We start from the raw sequence: 15,217 nt of genomic DNA on the forward strand, positions 1-15,217 counted from the left end.
ACTTCCATTTAAGCATTCCAATGATAATCCACTAAACTCATTCGGGATAATGTGCATTGTTTCCCTTTTGAGGACCATTTTGCCCACCCCACGTGCTCCACTCTAGTCATCATTTAAGTCAGGGATGGGCAAACTATGGCGCATTGGATGATTAGAAATGCTGCATTGCACCCCAGTGATAATAATAAAAAAGTAAGCCTACTCATGCAAAAAGTATTAACCAAAAACCTATCTGTAGAAAAAAAATCTGTAACAAGAATTCAAGTAGCTTAGAGCTAGAAATGGGTTTTACTGAGAATAAATCTAAAACTTAGCAATTATTTTTAGCGATTTTATTATTTCATGCACATCTTTTGGTGAATGTTATCTTCTTTCACATTAATCTGTCTTCAATTTTAAAAAATGTTCAATGAGTCATACTAGGAAAGAAGGACTTTTGTTTTGCACTCGTTCCATAACTGTTCAATACATGCTTGATACTTGTTTGATCCTGAGGTGCCAGGCATCTGCACCAGTGGTGTGTCACTGGTTTTTGCCAGTCAGTTTACAATTGACACTCGTGCACTACGGAGTTGTGCTTTGTTTGTCCTTTGCGAACATTTGCAGTTTTGTACTTTTTCGAAAATTAAGCCTTGTTTTTACATTCAGTTACCCATCACAGTGCAAAAGAAAATGAGCAAAAGCAAAGCAGAAAGTGATAGTAAGCGTGAATTCAATGAACAGTGGGAAAATGAGTTCTTATTTAAAGCGGGTCCGTCAGGAAAACCGTTGCGCATCGTTTGTGAAAACACTTTCTCACATAATAGAAGACATGATCTTAATAGACACTATAAAACACACCATCAGACTGAAATAGAAGGAAAACTGAAGCTAGTGCTTGGGTCTGAGTTACGGAAAGAATATGTGATTAAGAAAAAGGAAGAAAGAGTCATTTGAAAGTCGTTTTCATGATTTTGCTAAAGGAGAAGACTGCATACTTGCATTTATAAACCCATTTTCACTTAGTGAACAAAAAAATCATGAAGATGCCTAGTAACATACAAATGGAACTTATTGACTTGAAAACAAATTCATTATTGAGCATCAAATTTGATTAGGTTCCCTCAATCCCAAATACTTCTGACATGATTAATTTCTGGTGATCATTACCCTGTGAACATTTTCCAGAACTAAGAAAATTTGCCTAGAGTTATATCTGTCATTTCGGAACGACGTACGGATATGAACAAGCATTTTCAGCCATGAAATTGATTAAAAGCAAAACGAGGTCGCGACTGACTAATTCAAATTTGAAGAATTCTCTGCTGCTCTCAGTAACTAATTTAACTCCAAACATTAAAAGCTTGGCGAAATCAAAACAGACTCCAAAGTCTCATTAAGGTAAGCAATGTTTATCTTGTTTTTATATTAAATCAATATATAATGTAAAAATGCTAAATATGTCTATATTAACATATTTTTACAAGAATTGAATGGGGGTGCAAGGGTTGTATGGCACATCTGAACTCGAGCGTGAAAAAATTGATGCATGGAATGTAAAAGGTTGGCCACCCGATTTAAGTAATCCTTTTCCGATTTCATAACTTTCCTCTCTAACCTTGACACCACCATCCTCAGTCCCTCCTCTCCCTGCCAAGATGTTCTGCGCTCCACTGAACAACCTCAGCATAGCTTTACTCACTTAGGGAGCTCCCCTGGTGGTATAACAAGATTTCATGAATTGGACACTGAAAAACTTCACCTCTTTTGCAAGCATTTTGGGGCACATAGATTAAAGCCTTGCATCTCAGGTGTTTAACTTTATTCAGGTCTACATTGCTGATGACATCTTTCCTGGTCACCAATATAGACAATTCATGCATGCCCTGAAGGTTATACACCAAACCAGCAGCTGACTGAACCCAGGGCAGTGCAGTAAATACGCAAAGAAGCCTTGAATGAGGTTCTTAACCAAAGTCATATTCAATTTCAAAGGCATAACCTGAAAAGCCAATATAAAGGTAATTTATCAAGTCAAAATAAATGAAATCTTATCTTAACTTCAAACCCAGCTTAAGCATTCTGGTCATACATAAAAAAAGTTAGAAACTAACCTCATAGACGAAAAAAAGTTAGAAACTAACACATGCAAAGCTAATTAGATCTAAATACTGTTAAGTTCCTATCATCCTTTGTCACAGGCTTATACATCGTACAGCTCTTACTGTATCTCTTGAGATTCAAATTCAGACAATTCTAAGTCAAGGCAAACTCTGGGGAAAAGTGCAGGCCTCAGAAAACAAAATGTATAAATAGAAACAGTCTTTAAAAAGGTTAAGATGCTGAAATACACATCAGCCCAGTGTAGTCATTGCAAGTTAAACAATGAACGAGTTTGCCTCACTGCAAAGCTTTATATGGTTATTTCTTACCTTAGCCACCCAGCTGAACAATGGTGACATTCCACAAGTTTAGAGCTACCCGACTCATAAAGTGAAGCAGCATAGATCGTTAGTTACATTGGACGGAGCAGACGTGAGAAGCTGGCTTTCCTCTCAAACTTAAATCAAACACAAAGTGCTGCAACTCAAGGAGCAGTTTGTACAGATCCCAGCTTTCCTCAAGCATGAGGTCATCATCCCATTTCCCCACCCGTGCCTTTCACAATCAGTTTCAGCAGCCTTTGAAACTGTACTCTGTAAAGAGACTGTGTTTAGGCTGTTAGAGAATACTCCCGCCCACATTGAACAGACAACACTCTGCTTATTAGTCAGGAAGCCTGAGAAATGTGGAACGTCTTACTTGGCAGTCTTTTGTAAATATACAACAGTAGGTGCAATTCAGAGGTCTGCTAGTGGATCATGCTGCACTTTTAAATTGTGTTGCTAGTCATACATCTGATAAATCAATATCCAAAATATCTGCAGGCCTCAAGAAAGAGTAATTAAATCTTCAGATCTGCCACAGAAAAACCTTTATAGTGACAAAATGTGCAAGAGAAACACAAAGTATGACAATGGAATTTGAGGAAGCCCTGCACCCAAATTAAAGTAAAAATACTGAAAATACACATCTTTCCGGAGTTCAAGTCTATTACCTCAGAGTACACTTTGTATCTCAGACTCAAAAGTACTAGAATTTAAGGACATAAAAGATCTTGATCTATACGGTAAAGAAACATTGAAAAGTAGACATAGGTCATTTGGTCTTTCGAGTCTGTTCTACCATTCCATACAATCATGCTGATTCTTCATCTCAATGCCAAATGCCTGCACCCTTCCCAAACTGGTTGGCACCGGTTTCTAGAAATCTATGCATTTCTTAATTATAATCAGCAACTTTGCCTCCACTCCCTTTTATAATGAAGAATTCCACAGATTCATTAGCTCCCATGTCAAGAAATTTCTATCACCCAAGCTTTAAGTGCCTTACCCATCACTCAGAGTTTGTGACTCCTAAACATAGACCAGGACCAACCAACCAGGGAGGAACATTCTCCTTATGTCCAACCTGTCGAGCCCTGGCAAGACTTTGTATGTTTCGATGAGATAGCACATAGAACAGTTCAGCACAGTATGGTCCCATCAGTCTACAATGTTGTGCAAATCTGAATAATCCTACTCCATCATCAATCTAGCCCTTCTCTTCAACTCAGCCCAAAACCCACTGTTGTTCTGACATCCATGTGCTTATCGAAGTCTCTTAAATGCCCCTGGTGAATCAATCTCTACCAACACCCCTAGCAGTACATTCCAAGGCCTACTACTCTCTACGCAGAAAAACCTACCTGACATCTCCCCTAAATATTTGCTCTCCTCAAATGGATACCATCTGGTATTCACCATTGCCCTTTTGGGAAAAAAAGATGCTGGATGTCCACACTAGCTATGCCTCTCATAATCTTATATACCCCTATCAAGCTGCCTCTCAAACTTTTTCACTCCAAAGAGAAAAGCCCCAGGTCACAAAACCTTTCCTCATAAAATGTTTTTCTAGTCCAGTCAGCATTCTGGTAAATCTCCTCTTTACCCACTTTAAAGTTTCTACACCCTTCCTGTAATGAGGTGATCAGAACTGAATACAACACTGCAAGTGTGGTTTTATAGAGCTGCAAGTTGAGGCGCTTGACCTTAACCTCCTTATTAATGAAGGCCAGCTCACCATCCACATTCTTACTCATCCTATCAACTTGTGAGGGATCAATGGACTCTGACATCAACATTCGTCTGTTCCTCCTGACTGCCAAAAATCCTGTCATTAACCTTTCTCCCTTTGAACTCCAGTGCATACAAAGTCAACCCAATTTCTCCTTATATTACAGTCCAGACTTTCCACTATGACAAGATATGCCTTTCTTAATGTAGGAGTCCAACATTGTACCCTATACTTCAGATGTGACCTCAACAAGGCCTTGTGTAACGGTAGTATAACCTTCTTACAAAACCTCTTGCATTGCAGTCCAACATTTTTCAGTCATTACCTTAATGAGGAAGAAGATACTCAGGACTCAAGTCTCTGGACTGCTATCACAAGGTTCAGGATCCTTCAACCACCAGGCTATTGAACCACCGGCGATAACTTCACTCAGCTTCACTTGTTCCATCATTGAACGGTTCCCACATCCTATGGACTCACTTTCACGGACTTTTCATCTCAGCTTCTCAATATTTATTCCTTACTTATTATTTTTTTTATTATTTTTATTATTATTTCTTTTCTTTTGTATTTGTACAGTTTGTTGTCTTTCGCACACTGGTTAAACGCCCTGTTGGTGCTGTCTTTCATTGATTCTATTATGGTTATTGGAATTGTTGAGTAAGCCTGAAAGAAAACGAATCTCAGGGTTGTATATGGTGACATACTTATATTTTGATAATAAATTTACTTTGAATAGGTAACAAATCAGTTATATTCCCTTTATCTTCTTCCATGCATTGCCTGCTATTGAAAGCTAATTTGTGTCTTGGCCTGAAACGTCGACTGTACCTCTTCCTAGAGATGCTGCCTGGCCTGCTGCGTTCACCAGCAACTTTGATGTGTGTTGCTTGAATTTCCAGCATCTGCGGAATTCCTGTTGTTTGTGTTCTGTCTTTTTCAATCTTAATAAAGAGTTCTCAGATGTTAATGGTATTTTCTTTCCACAACGCTGTCTGATCTGGTGAGCATTTCCAGCTTTTTCTGGTTTCATTTTTTACATGTCCATGCCATGGAAAATGAGGGCCATTAAACAAGGTTGGGGTTAGTTATGAGGTCCACCACTGCATTTCCAAGTTTCAACAGTCACACCGAGAGATGGTCGTGTTCCTGCCAGGCACACCTAACATCAATTGTTTCAGCCAGAGAAAGCAGGATCTCCCGGTGGCCACACATTTTAATTCCACGTCCCATTCCCATTCTGATATGTCTATCCATGGTCTCCTCTACTGTCAAGATGAAGCCACACTCAGGTTGGAGGAACAGCACCTTATATTCCGTCTGGGTAGCCTCCAGCCTGATAGCATGAACATTGACTTCTCTAACTTCCGTTAATGCCCCTCCTCCCCTTCATACCTCATCCCTTATTTATTTATTTATCCCCCCCCTCCCACCTTTTTTCTCTCTCTGTCCCTCTCACAATAACTCCTTGTCTGCTCTCCATCTTCCTCTGGTGCTCCCCTCCCTCCCCCTTTCTTTCTCCCTATGCCTCTCGTCCCATGATCCTCTCCCTTCTCCAGCCTTGTATCCCTTTTGCCAATCAATTTCCCAGCTCTTAGCTCCATCCCTACCCCTCCCGTCTTCTCCTATCATTTCGTATCTCTCCCTCCCCCTGTCAAATCTCTTACTATCTCTTCTTTCAGTTCGTCCTGATGAAGGGTCTCGGCCCAAAACGTCAACTGTACCTCTTCCTAGAGATGCTGCCTGGCCTGCTGCATTCCACCAGCATTTTGCGTGTGTTATTCATCTCTCTTCCAATTGAATTGGGTCCTGTTTCTTACATTTGTTTTATGTTTACCTGGTCCACTGAGATAACACTCTGTAATATCTTAAAAAAAAAGTGAATTAAAAATATGTTGGGTTATTAATTTTTTGTAAGTAACATCCAATAAGCCTGGACAAACTGCTAATCTGGCATTTCAATGTGTGTCTAGGATAATTTAAGTTTTACACTGGTAAAGGATATATTGGGGTGGTCGAGTGGAAGGCTCATGTTGTTGTACGGAGGAGGACTTTTCAGAAATTGGGAAGGGTTCAGGATCCTAGTATCCAATACTAGGACAAGGTCTGTGATTCTTATTACTAGTCTGTGACTCACAGAAAAAACATGATTTTTGGTTAAATCCAGGATTAGTCTCGGTTGGGTTAACCTCAGCTGTTCAGTCTAGCAACATTCACTAAGAAAATTGATCAGTAACTTGTGATATCCAGGAAAGTACCTCTATCACTTGCCGTGGGTAAGAGATGGGAACGCCCTAGAAATGATCACTTTTCTGGGGGGGAGGGGGGTGGAATCAGAAGATACATTGTTTCATTGTCAACAAATGTATTGCCTAATTATCAAGGCGATCAATCTGTTATAATTTAGTCAAAGAATGTTTTATTACATAGTATTCTGGGAACATTATATTCCCAGTATATTCAGTTCAGACTGAATCTGCTTCCATAGACATTGTAAGCCTGTGACCTTGATTATTACTACATATTTGTGCAATGAATTCTCTTCTTGCTCAGCAGAATGGCATCCCACTGGGGAATCAGAATCAGAGTTATCAAACAAATTAAAGTGTATATATGTATATTAAATAGATTAGTATAGTACAAAAACAGAAATAATACATATTCTTTAAAAAGTGAGGTAGTATTCTTGGGTTCAATGTCCTTTTAGGAATCATGTGGCAGAGTGGAAGAAGCTGTTCCTGAATCATTAAGTGTGAGCCTTCAGGTTTCTGTACCTCTTTGCTGACGGTAACAATAAGAGGGCATGCCCTGGGTGACAGGGGTCCGTAATAATGGATGTCGCATTTCTGAGGTACCACTCCTTGAAGACTGCAGTTAGGTGAAAGAGCAGTGGAGGCAAGATGATGCCTGCCCCTCACAGTTAAGGATCACTTGCTTCAGATCTGTGTGGTGGAGCATGCTCATGCACCTTTCCTTTTAAGGTGGCTGGTCTTTGTACATTAACTACCACACAGATCAGGCAGAGTGAGTTCTTGGGCCAATGTCAAGAAGGTCCAAACCATTAAAGTAGGCTCCACTGCATGAACACAGTGCGCACACACACATCAAGACACATATCGTACATTTGCACAAACTCAGTACATACAGCAACATTCTGACTCCACATAATCTTGCCAACATTTCCTCCATTTCTCTCTGTCACTGTCAGTCTCCCTCGAGTCTCTCCCTCATTTTCCCTCCCTACCACCCCTTCCCTAACTGCCTCTTTCAGTCCACCATCTTTGTCAATGTCCTATCTTTTCAGTTACCTCCTTCGCCCTTCTTTTCCCTCTCACTGGATCTAACCAATCAATAGTTGATATTCCTGTTGTCTAGAGCTTGGTAGCTCTGGGATTGTATTAAAAGGAATGGGGTCTTTTGCATTGAGGTACCAGGATCAGTAACTTGGTAACCTAATTGTGATGGGACGAGAATTTTTATTGACCCCAGTAGGCATAAGAACAGGAAGATAAGGAGCAGCTAGAAGCAAGAGATCCAATTTTCACAGGTGCATGATGGGTTTTGGAACAACACGAGCCATGGGAAGACCAGAGCTCAAGGGACTTACATCAGAGAAGTATCTAAGATATGAATTTTGATAATCCTTGACATTAAACAGATGCTTATGGGCAGAAAAGAAACAATGCAATGTAATAGAATTACAGGCTCTCTGTACTAGATTTCAAGATTTTATAATGTTGAATAAAATACAATATTGAATGATGTTCTGCCTTACGTAATGAGTAGGTAAATAGCCTTCCTTATTTTCCAAAATGTGAGCAAAGAGCAAAATTATAGGGTAAATATTTGTGATTGGAGTTAAGTAGATGTTTAGCAGCTCTGGGAACCTGAGGGGAATTCGATATTTAAGGATTGCAGCTGTGATGATTGCGATGGACTGCTGCAGTGACCGGGGGCCATGTATCTCTTCCTCATGAAGGGACTTGGTCTGAAACACCGACTGTTTATTTCCTCAGTAAATGTTGCCTGACCTACCCAGCTCCTACAGTATTTGTATGTTTTGCTCAAGCTTTTCAGCATCTCCTGGCTAGCAGGCTACAAGGGTTCTCACTGAACAACAGAGCAGTCCTGGTCAGAAAAATGGGAAGTCAAGCTCTATTGATGCAGGTATTAATTGGCCCCATCCCAACCCACATAATTTTATACATTTAAATTCAAACACTGAGGTTTTCCCTCAGATCTTGTGTTTGATGATGCTATGACTACATTTTTGTTTGCAGCATTAATGTGGTATCCGTTGACACCATGCAGAATCTGATATCCATGAAGCAATTGTTAATTTACATTTTTGAAAATGTACTGTTCACTTGGCTTTGATGCAAGTTGTATCAAATGATATTTACTATATACGTACTTCATTAATAAATTTATTATGACTTGGAATTTGTTTGTATTTAAAGGGAATCTTTTTGTACTTATGTGTATTTTGTTGATTTCTCTTGTGGCAGGGATGAGATAAAGTTCTGATGGGAAGGAAGTGAGACAGGTGGTTAGACCAAAGCCATTTTCAGGTTTTCACAATGTAATTATTGGTTTAAGGAACAAAATAATTTGTCCCGATCAGCAAATAGTGTAAGAGGATTGAATTAAAGACAGTATACGTAGAAGCTGAAAGCTTTGCCATGCGGTGAAAGAAGCACAGCCTGTTGTTTTCAAGATTCAAGATTGGTTAATGTCATTTCCAGTACACAAGTGTAAAGGAAAACAAAATAATTGTTACTCCAAATCTGAAACAGCACAAAAAAGCACAATAAGATAAAGAACACAATTTTAAAAAACAATAAATACATTGTTAGGGTGTATTCTGGAGTTATGGCATACAGCAACCAACCTCCAAATCAGAATAAGGATTGTAGATTAAATTCCAAATGCAGCTTGGAACAGGAAACATCAAATTGACTTGAGATGTCTGCGTATGCATGAATGCAATCAACATCCAACTGCATGAAGATGACTCAGATTATGTCCACACTACGCCGGATAATTTTGAAAACACTGGTTTCAAGTAAAAATGACAGGCGTCCACACTAATCGTTTTTCAAAATATCTCTGTCCACATTAGACAGATATTTGGGCGAATTTCTTCCTACCGGGCATGCGCAGGACACACAGAAAACAAGCAAAGAGGAAACGGTATACTTAGTGCGCGTTTGTCCAGTTACAGAGTAGAAAAACTTAAAAAGGAATTGCTCTTGGCTCTCGCACAGGAGGACTTAAAACTTAAAAAAATACTGGAGCATATGGAGGTAACCGACAGGGAGTTCACAGACAGTATGATCCAGCTGACGACGAACATTGAAAAACTGGCTAACTCTGTTGCATTAATAAAGCACCTTGTTAAATGTATAAAACATGTCTGCATCAGTGTTATCTTGTATTTCCATACAATGTTACATTAGGCTGTTATACATCTATTGTCAGAGAAGTACTTGCATAAATAGGTAAACCACCTTCATACAGGCAAGGACAGAAAACGACAAAGTGAGAATACTTACTTATTCAGTAAACTATGGATCAAAGTATTTGGTGAGTACATTTCTAACTCTTCTGGCTTCAGTCTCGTTGCCGTCTGTTCTGAAATTGTTAAGTTCCGCGAAGCGCAGGATCAAATATCGCTGTAGTATCAATTGTTTGGCGACAATAAGGTAGTAATAATAAGAATAATAATAATAAGAAGAATAAGAAGAAAACAATGAAATGCCGCGCTGTCACCATCTGTTCCAGCACGTCATGACAGCAGTTTTAAAAAGCTCTGGTTACCCCATACACACTGCAGCGGATATTAGGCGTCTTCAGATTTATTCACTCTGGAGACTGTTTCTGAAAATCTCCATTTTCGGGGGATGAAAACGCCTTTTTAGTGTGGACAGAGGGTCAAAACGAAGAGAAAAAGCTTCGTTTTCAAAATTATCCGGCGTAGTGTGGACGTAGCCTCAGAGACAAGGGTAATTAGCACTTATTATGGGTGTGTTGGTGGGAAGATCGAGACATAATGAAAAATTGCATAAAACTCAAAGGAAGCATTACAAGGGCATTGTAACTATGGAAATTGTCCTGTTATCTTTGTTCTTTAACGATAAAAATGTGTTGTAATGTTGGGTCAGAGAGTCTCTCTCTCACGTTTCCAAAGGTTGCTAGCTTGTGTGTGTCACAAATAAGGACTTTTATGACTTGTATCTACCAACTGCGTGTCTCTGTTGACTTTGTTCACAGTTACAACACGTAAGATAGCTAAGTGCAGAGAAAAAAAGATTGCAGTAGATTTTTTGCAGTAAAAATAGTGATTCTAGATACAGGAGTGTGTATACACAAGGTGACTCTGATTGGAAATAATAATGCACTGCTGCTGGGGTGGGTTTGTAGGTGGTGTTGATCAGCCTTACTGTTTGGGGAAGGTTACAGTCTTTGAGCCCGGTGGTCCTGGCATGGATGTTACATACCCTCTTCTTTGACGGGAGTGGGACAACCAGTCCATGAGAAGGGTGGGTGGATTCCTTCATGATACTGATAACCTTTTTCCAGCAGCTTTCTGTATTAATGACTTTGATGCCAGGTAGGATGTGTGGAGCAGTTTTGACTACCATTGTAGAGCCTTCTTGTCTGATTTTCAAGAGAGTATTCATGTGATCACCATTTTATGAAATGGTTTTCTGAAGTAATGCCTTCTGGACTGAAGTGATCAAACGTGGATAAAACAAAGGCATAATCTATATTCTGCTAAATCAGAGATCATTTATAAATAAGTTTCAGATGGTGGTGAATATTGGTAGTTTGGGTTGAGACATTTGATGGTGCACAGAATCATCTGTAGAGACTGCAACAAGAACTACATTTATCAGACAGGACGTAAACTCTCAACTTACTTACGGGAACATAAACTGGTAGTACAGAGACATGATCCTCTGTCACTGATCTCAGTACATGAAGACCGAGAGGGATACCACTTTATCTGGGACACCGCGGAGGTCTGATGCAGGCAAACACGAAGCAGGCATGAAAACTTTAAAGAAGTGTGGTTCTCTTCTGATAACTTTGTAAACAAAGATAACGAAATAGACACTGTCTGAGAACCCCTAAGAACCAAAGGAATACGAGCCAATAGAATTCAAAGGTCAACTAAAGGGCTAGCCAATCAGGACTGAGACAAGCGAACGGGGGCCTACGTAAACGTGAGCACTCACAGAGAGAAACTCCAACAACTGCACACTGATGATGTCTCCTCAACTGGTGATAAAACGTCTGCAAGCTAATTGCCCAGCTCGGCAAACACTGCAACATCAAACATCAAAGAAATAACCGATTATTTGTTTGATACCCTTTGATAACGTAAAGAATCAACACAGGTTTATAAAAATAGCCCGAGTCCATGAATTGAAATAACCCGATTTGAGTGTCTGAATTGACTGGAAGTAACTGATTTGATATGGCCTGATTCAGGGGAAAAAATGCAAAGGAATGACATCAGAGGCATTTTCTCTTTGGGAGTAGAACAATGAGGTAATGCTGCCTGTAGACTTGGGTCAGAGCCAATGAAAAGTGATAAATCCTAACCACTGGAATTGAAGTATAAGGGTGCAGAACTAATAAGGGAAATAAACAATGAACACGAGGTTCTACAGATGCCGGAAATCCAGACCTACAGACAAAATACTGGAGGAACTCAGCAGGCCAGGCAGCATCTATAGAAATAAATAAACAGTCCTGTTTCAGTCCCAGGCCCTTCATCAGGAGTGGAAAGGAAGGGAGAAGACGGCAGATTAAAAAGGTGGGAGGTGGGGAAGGAGAGCAAGCTAGAAGTGATAGGTGAAGTCAGGTGGTGAAGGGGCGGGGGGAATGAAGTAAGAAGCTGGGTGGTAATAGGTGGAAAAGGTAAAGGACTGGTGTAGAAGGAATCTGAAAGAAGAGAATGGACGATGGGAGAAAGGGGAAGAGATGGGTCACCAAGGAGAAATGACAGACAGAAGACTTAAGAGGAGAGAGTGGGGATCTGAAGAAGAGGGAAGGGGGAGGGAGAAAAATTATCAGAAGTTGGAGAAATCGATATTCATGGCACTCTGTTGGAGGCTACCCAGTCAGAATATGAGGTGTTGCTCCTCCATCCTGAGGGTAGCCTCATCATGGCAGAAGAGGAGGCCTTGAACCAACATGTCAGAACGGGGATAGGGACAGGAATTAAAATGGTTGGCCACTGGGAAATTCTGCTTTTTGCAGATAGAGCAGAGGCATTTGACAAAATGGTCCCCCGATTTAAGTAGGGACTGACCAATGTAGAGGAGGCCAGAACACGAGCACCAGACACAGTAAACGTCCCCCAACAGATTTACAGGTGAATAGCTGCCTCACCTGGAATGACAGTATGGAGCTCTGAATGGAGGTGAGTGAGGAGGTGAATGGGCAGGTGTAGCATTTCTTGTCACTTGTGCCAAGAGGCAGATTACTAGAGAGGAACAAATGGACCAGGGAATCACTGAGGGACTCTGTCCTGATAAAGGATCTCGGTCTGCTGAGCTCCTCCAGCATCTTGTGTGTGTTTCTTTGGATTTCCAGCATCTGTAGATTTCCTCATGTTTGCTTCTACTTTTATTTGTCTTTTGGCTTAGAAATGCAGCAAAGTGACAGGCCCATCCAGCCCAATGAGTCTGCACTGCTCCATTACACCCATGTGATCAACCTACTAACCGGCACATCCTTGGAATGTGGGAGAAAACCAGAGCACCTGGAAGAGATCCACGAGGTCAAGGGGAGAATATATAAACTCCCAGCAAACAGCAGCAGGAATTGAACCTGAATTTGTAAAAATGTACACAGATTTGGCACGTCACCAAAACCTTTGACAAACCTTTATAGATGCACAATGAAGATTATCCTAACTAGTTACTTCATTGTCTGGTAAGGAAACAGCAATGCCCAGGAAGGAACTAAAAGGCTACAGAAAGTGGTGGATGCAGCCCAGTCCATCACAAGCAAAGGTCTTCCCACCACTGTGTGCATTTACATGGAGCATAGGTACAAGAAAGCAGAATCCATCATCAAAGACCTCCACCAAAAGTTGTTGCGTTTTCACTGCTACCATCTGGTAGGAGGTACAGAAGTATTAGGTCCCGCACCACTAGCTTCAAGAACAGGTATCACCCTACAACCATCAAGCTCCTGAACCAGTGTGGATAACATCATTCATCAGTACTCTGGACTAATACCACAAACTACAGTCTCACTTTCAGGGAGTCTTTACGCGTCATATTGTCAGTATTATTTTCATTTGCACAATTTGTCTTCCTTTGCACATTGCTGTTTGGCAGTCTTTGTTTATATCTAGTTTCTCATGAATTCCATTGTTTTTATCTTTTCCTGTAAATGCCTGTAAGAAAATGAATCTCAAGAGAGCATATGGCAACATATATGTATTTTATTATAAATTAACTTGGAACTTTGAGCTTCCTGAATTTTAAATTTCTTCAGCCAGCGATTTGAGAATCTGTGGAATTCTTGCATCATGTTCTAACAACCCTCCAGCTAAAATTGGAAATGAAAGACTGCAAAATGAATCTGTTTTCAATAAGGCTATGCCAACTGAGCTATTTTGATAAGTTTTCCTGATAAATATCTCAGTACAATCATTGAATTAAAAATAAATTTTTGGATGGTTGCTTCAAAATAGGGTGGGAAAAGGCAGGAACTTTCCATTGGATCTTGGTTAATGTTTGAGAAGCTTTTTCCACGAGCATTATTCTGACAAAGAAAATTGTTACTGTATTTCCACAATACATGGTAGAAACTTTTTTTTTCACTCAGAGACCAATCTTGAACCAGCTTTATAGATCATTACCAGCTTTATGGCAGGGTTATTATTAGCAAAAAGTACATTTTCAATCACAGCTACTTTCTAATTTTTAATTAATCCAATAAACATTTTGGCAAAAAAAAATCCATTTTGCAGCCCATGGTCCTAAGAGTCATGGGTTAGAAATGTTCAACTGGGCACTACCCTAAGTAAGATAGAAGTTTCTGCTTCCTGTACACTGTAGACACACGGGACTGTCCTTCTTCCCCTCAAATATTTCTACCCATTACCTCAGCTGCATTAAGTAGCTGGCCTCCCTGCTAAAGGGGAAGAGTTCTGTATTTATACCCTTCAACTACAAAATGATCTCAACTGCAGTCTTTTTGTCAGGAGCTTTACAATCCCTCACCCACCAATGAGTCACATTCTATTCTACAATACACGACAGAAGGTTTCAGAAAGAAAATTGGGGTGGAGAAGGAAATGCTCAGGACCATTATGTCACAAGATAAATGGCACCCGAATGGCTGTCTAAGCTCTGTCAAATGTGCAGAATGAATGCTGTGTGCAAGGAGGGAACCACCATAATAATCATGTAATTACATAATTAACATATGATAAAGGTGTACACCTACACTGAATGATTATCGTGGTCTAGGATAATTGCCTCTTTGCTGTTTCAATATTGTGACTCACTAGAAATAAGCAATATGCATGTCTCTATAGCGTCACTTATCTTTCAAGAATAAATCAAATTTATCCAGAGGACTATACTGAAAAAGATCAACAACCAAGGTAGGGGTATAAGGATAGACTGAAGGGGTATCCAAGTGAAAAGTGGAAGGAGTTGGAAAGGTTTTAGGGGAGATCTGGGATACAACAGTGGAATGCTAGATACACAGGAAACGGGAGTTAGTGGAATGCAGAGCTCTTAATGGACCACAGGGGTGCAGGAGGTTCAAATAAAGGATGAGGAAATTTTACCTCATGCAATTTTAGACAGGGAAGCAGAAAACACAGTGGTGACAGCTGGGAAAGAAATGACATGGAACTGTTTAAAAAGCAAGGTTTAGATGGACTAAAGTTTATGGTGAATGAAGACTGGGAGTTCAGTCAGATTACAGCTGAGTCTGGGAGTGATAAAGTTATGGTTGCAGGTTGGAGGAGCGGTTGGATTGAAGTAGAGATGTAAGCGGAGTTCAGACTGGCTTTTGAATGAATCAGGTACAGAGTGGACAGTAA

General features: G+C 40.2%; 1 protein-coding gene across 7 annotated transcripts in view; it reads right to left on the reverse strand.

The window, feature by feature from the left end:
• The window catches only part of LOC140195119 (TBC1 domain family member 1-like), a 245,790-nt gene that overhangs the window by 151,121 nt on the left and 79,452 nt on the right, over positions 1 to 15,217 (reverse strand). Inside the window, exon 1 of one of the 7 annotated variants that reach the window (XM_072252900.1) lies at positions 2,412 to 2,597. The exons of the other annotated variants lie outside the window; for them this stretch is intronic. Coding sequence (XP_072109001.1) covers positions 2,412 to 2,441 — 30 coding nt within the window. The 5' untranslated portion in view covers positions 2,442 to 2,597. Of the gene's footprint in view, positions 1 to 2,411; positions 2,598 to 15,217 lie in introns of those variants that run through there. 7 annotated transcript variants of the gene reach the window in all.

Source organism: Mobula birostris, chromosome 3 (genome assembly GCF_030028105.1).
Source record: "Mobula birostris isolate sMobBir1 chromosome 3, sMobBir1.hap1, whole genome shotgun sequence".
Classification (NCBI taxonomy): domain Eukaryota; kingdom Metazoa; phylum Chordata; class Chondrichthyes; order Myliobatiformes; family Myliobatidae; genus Mobula; species Mobula birostris.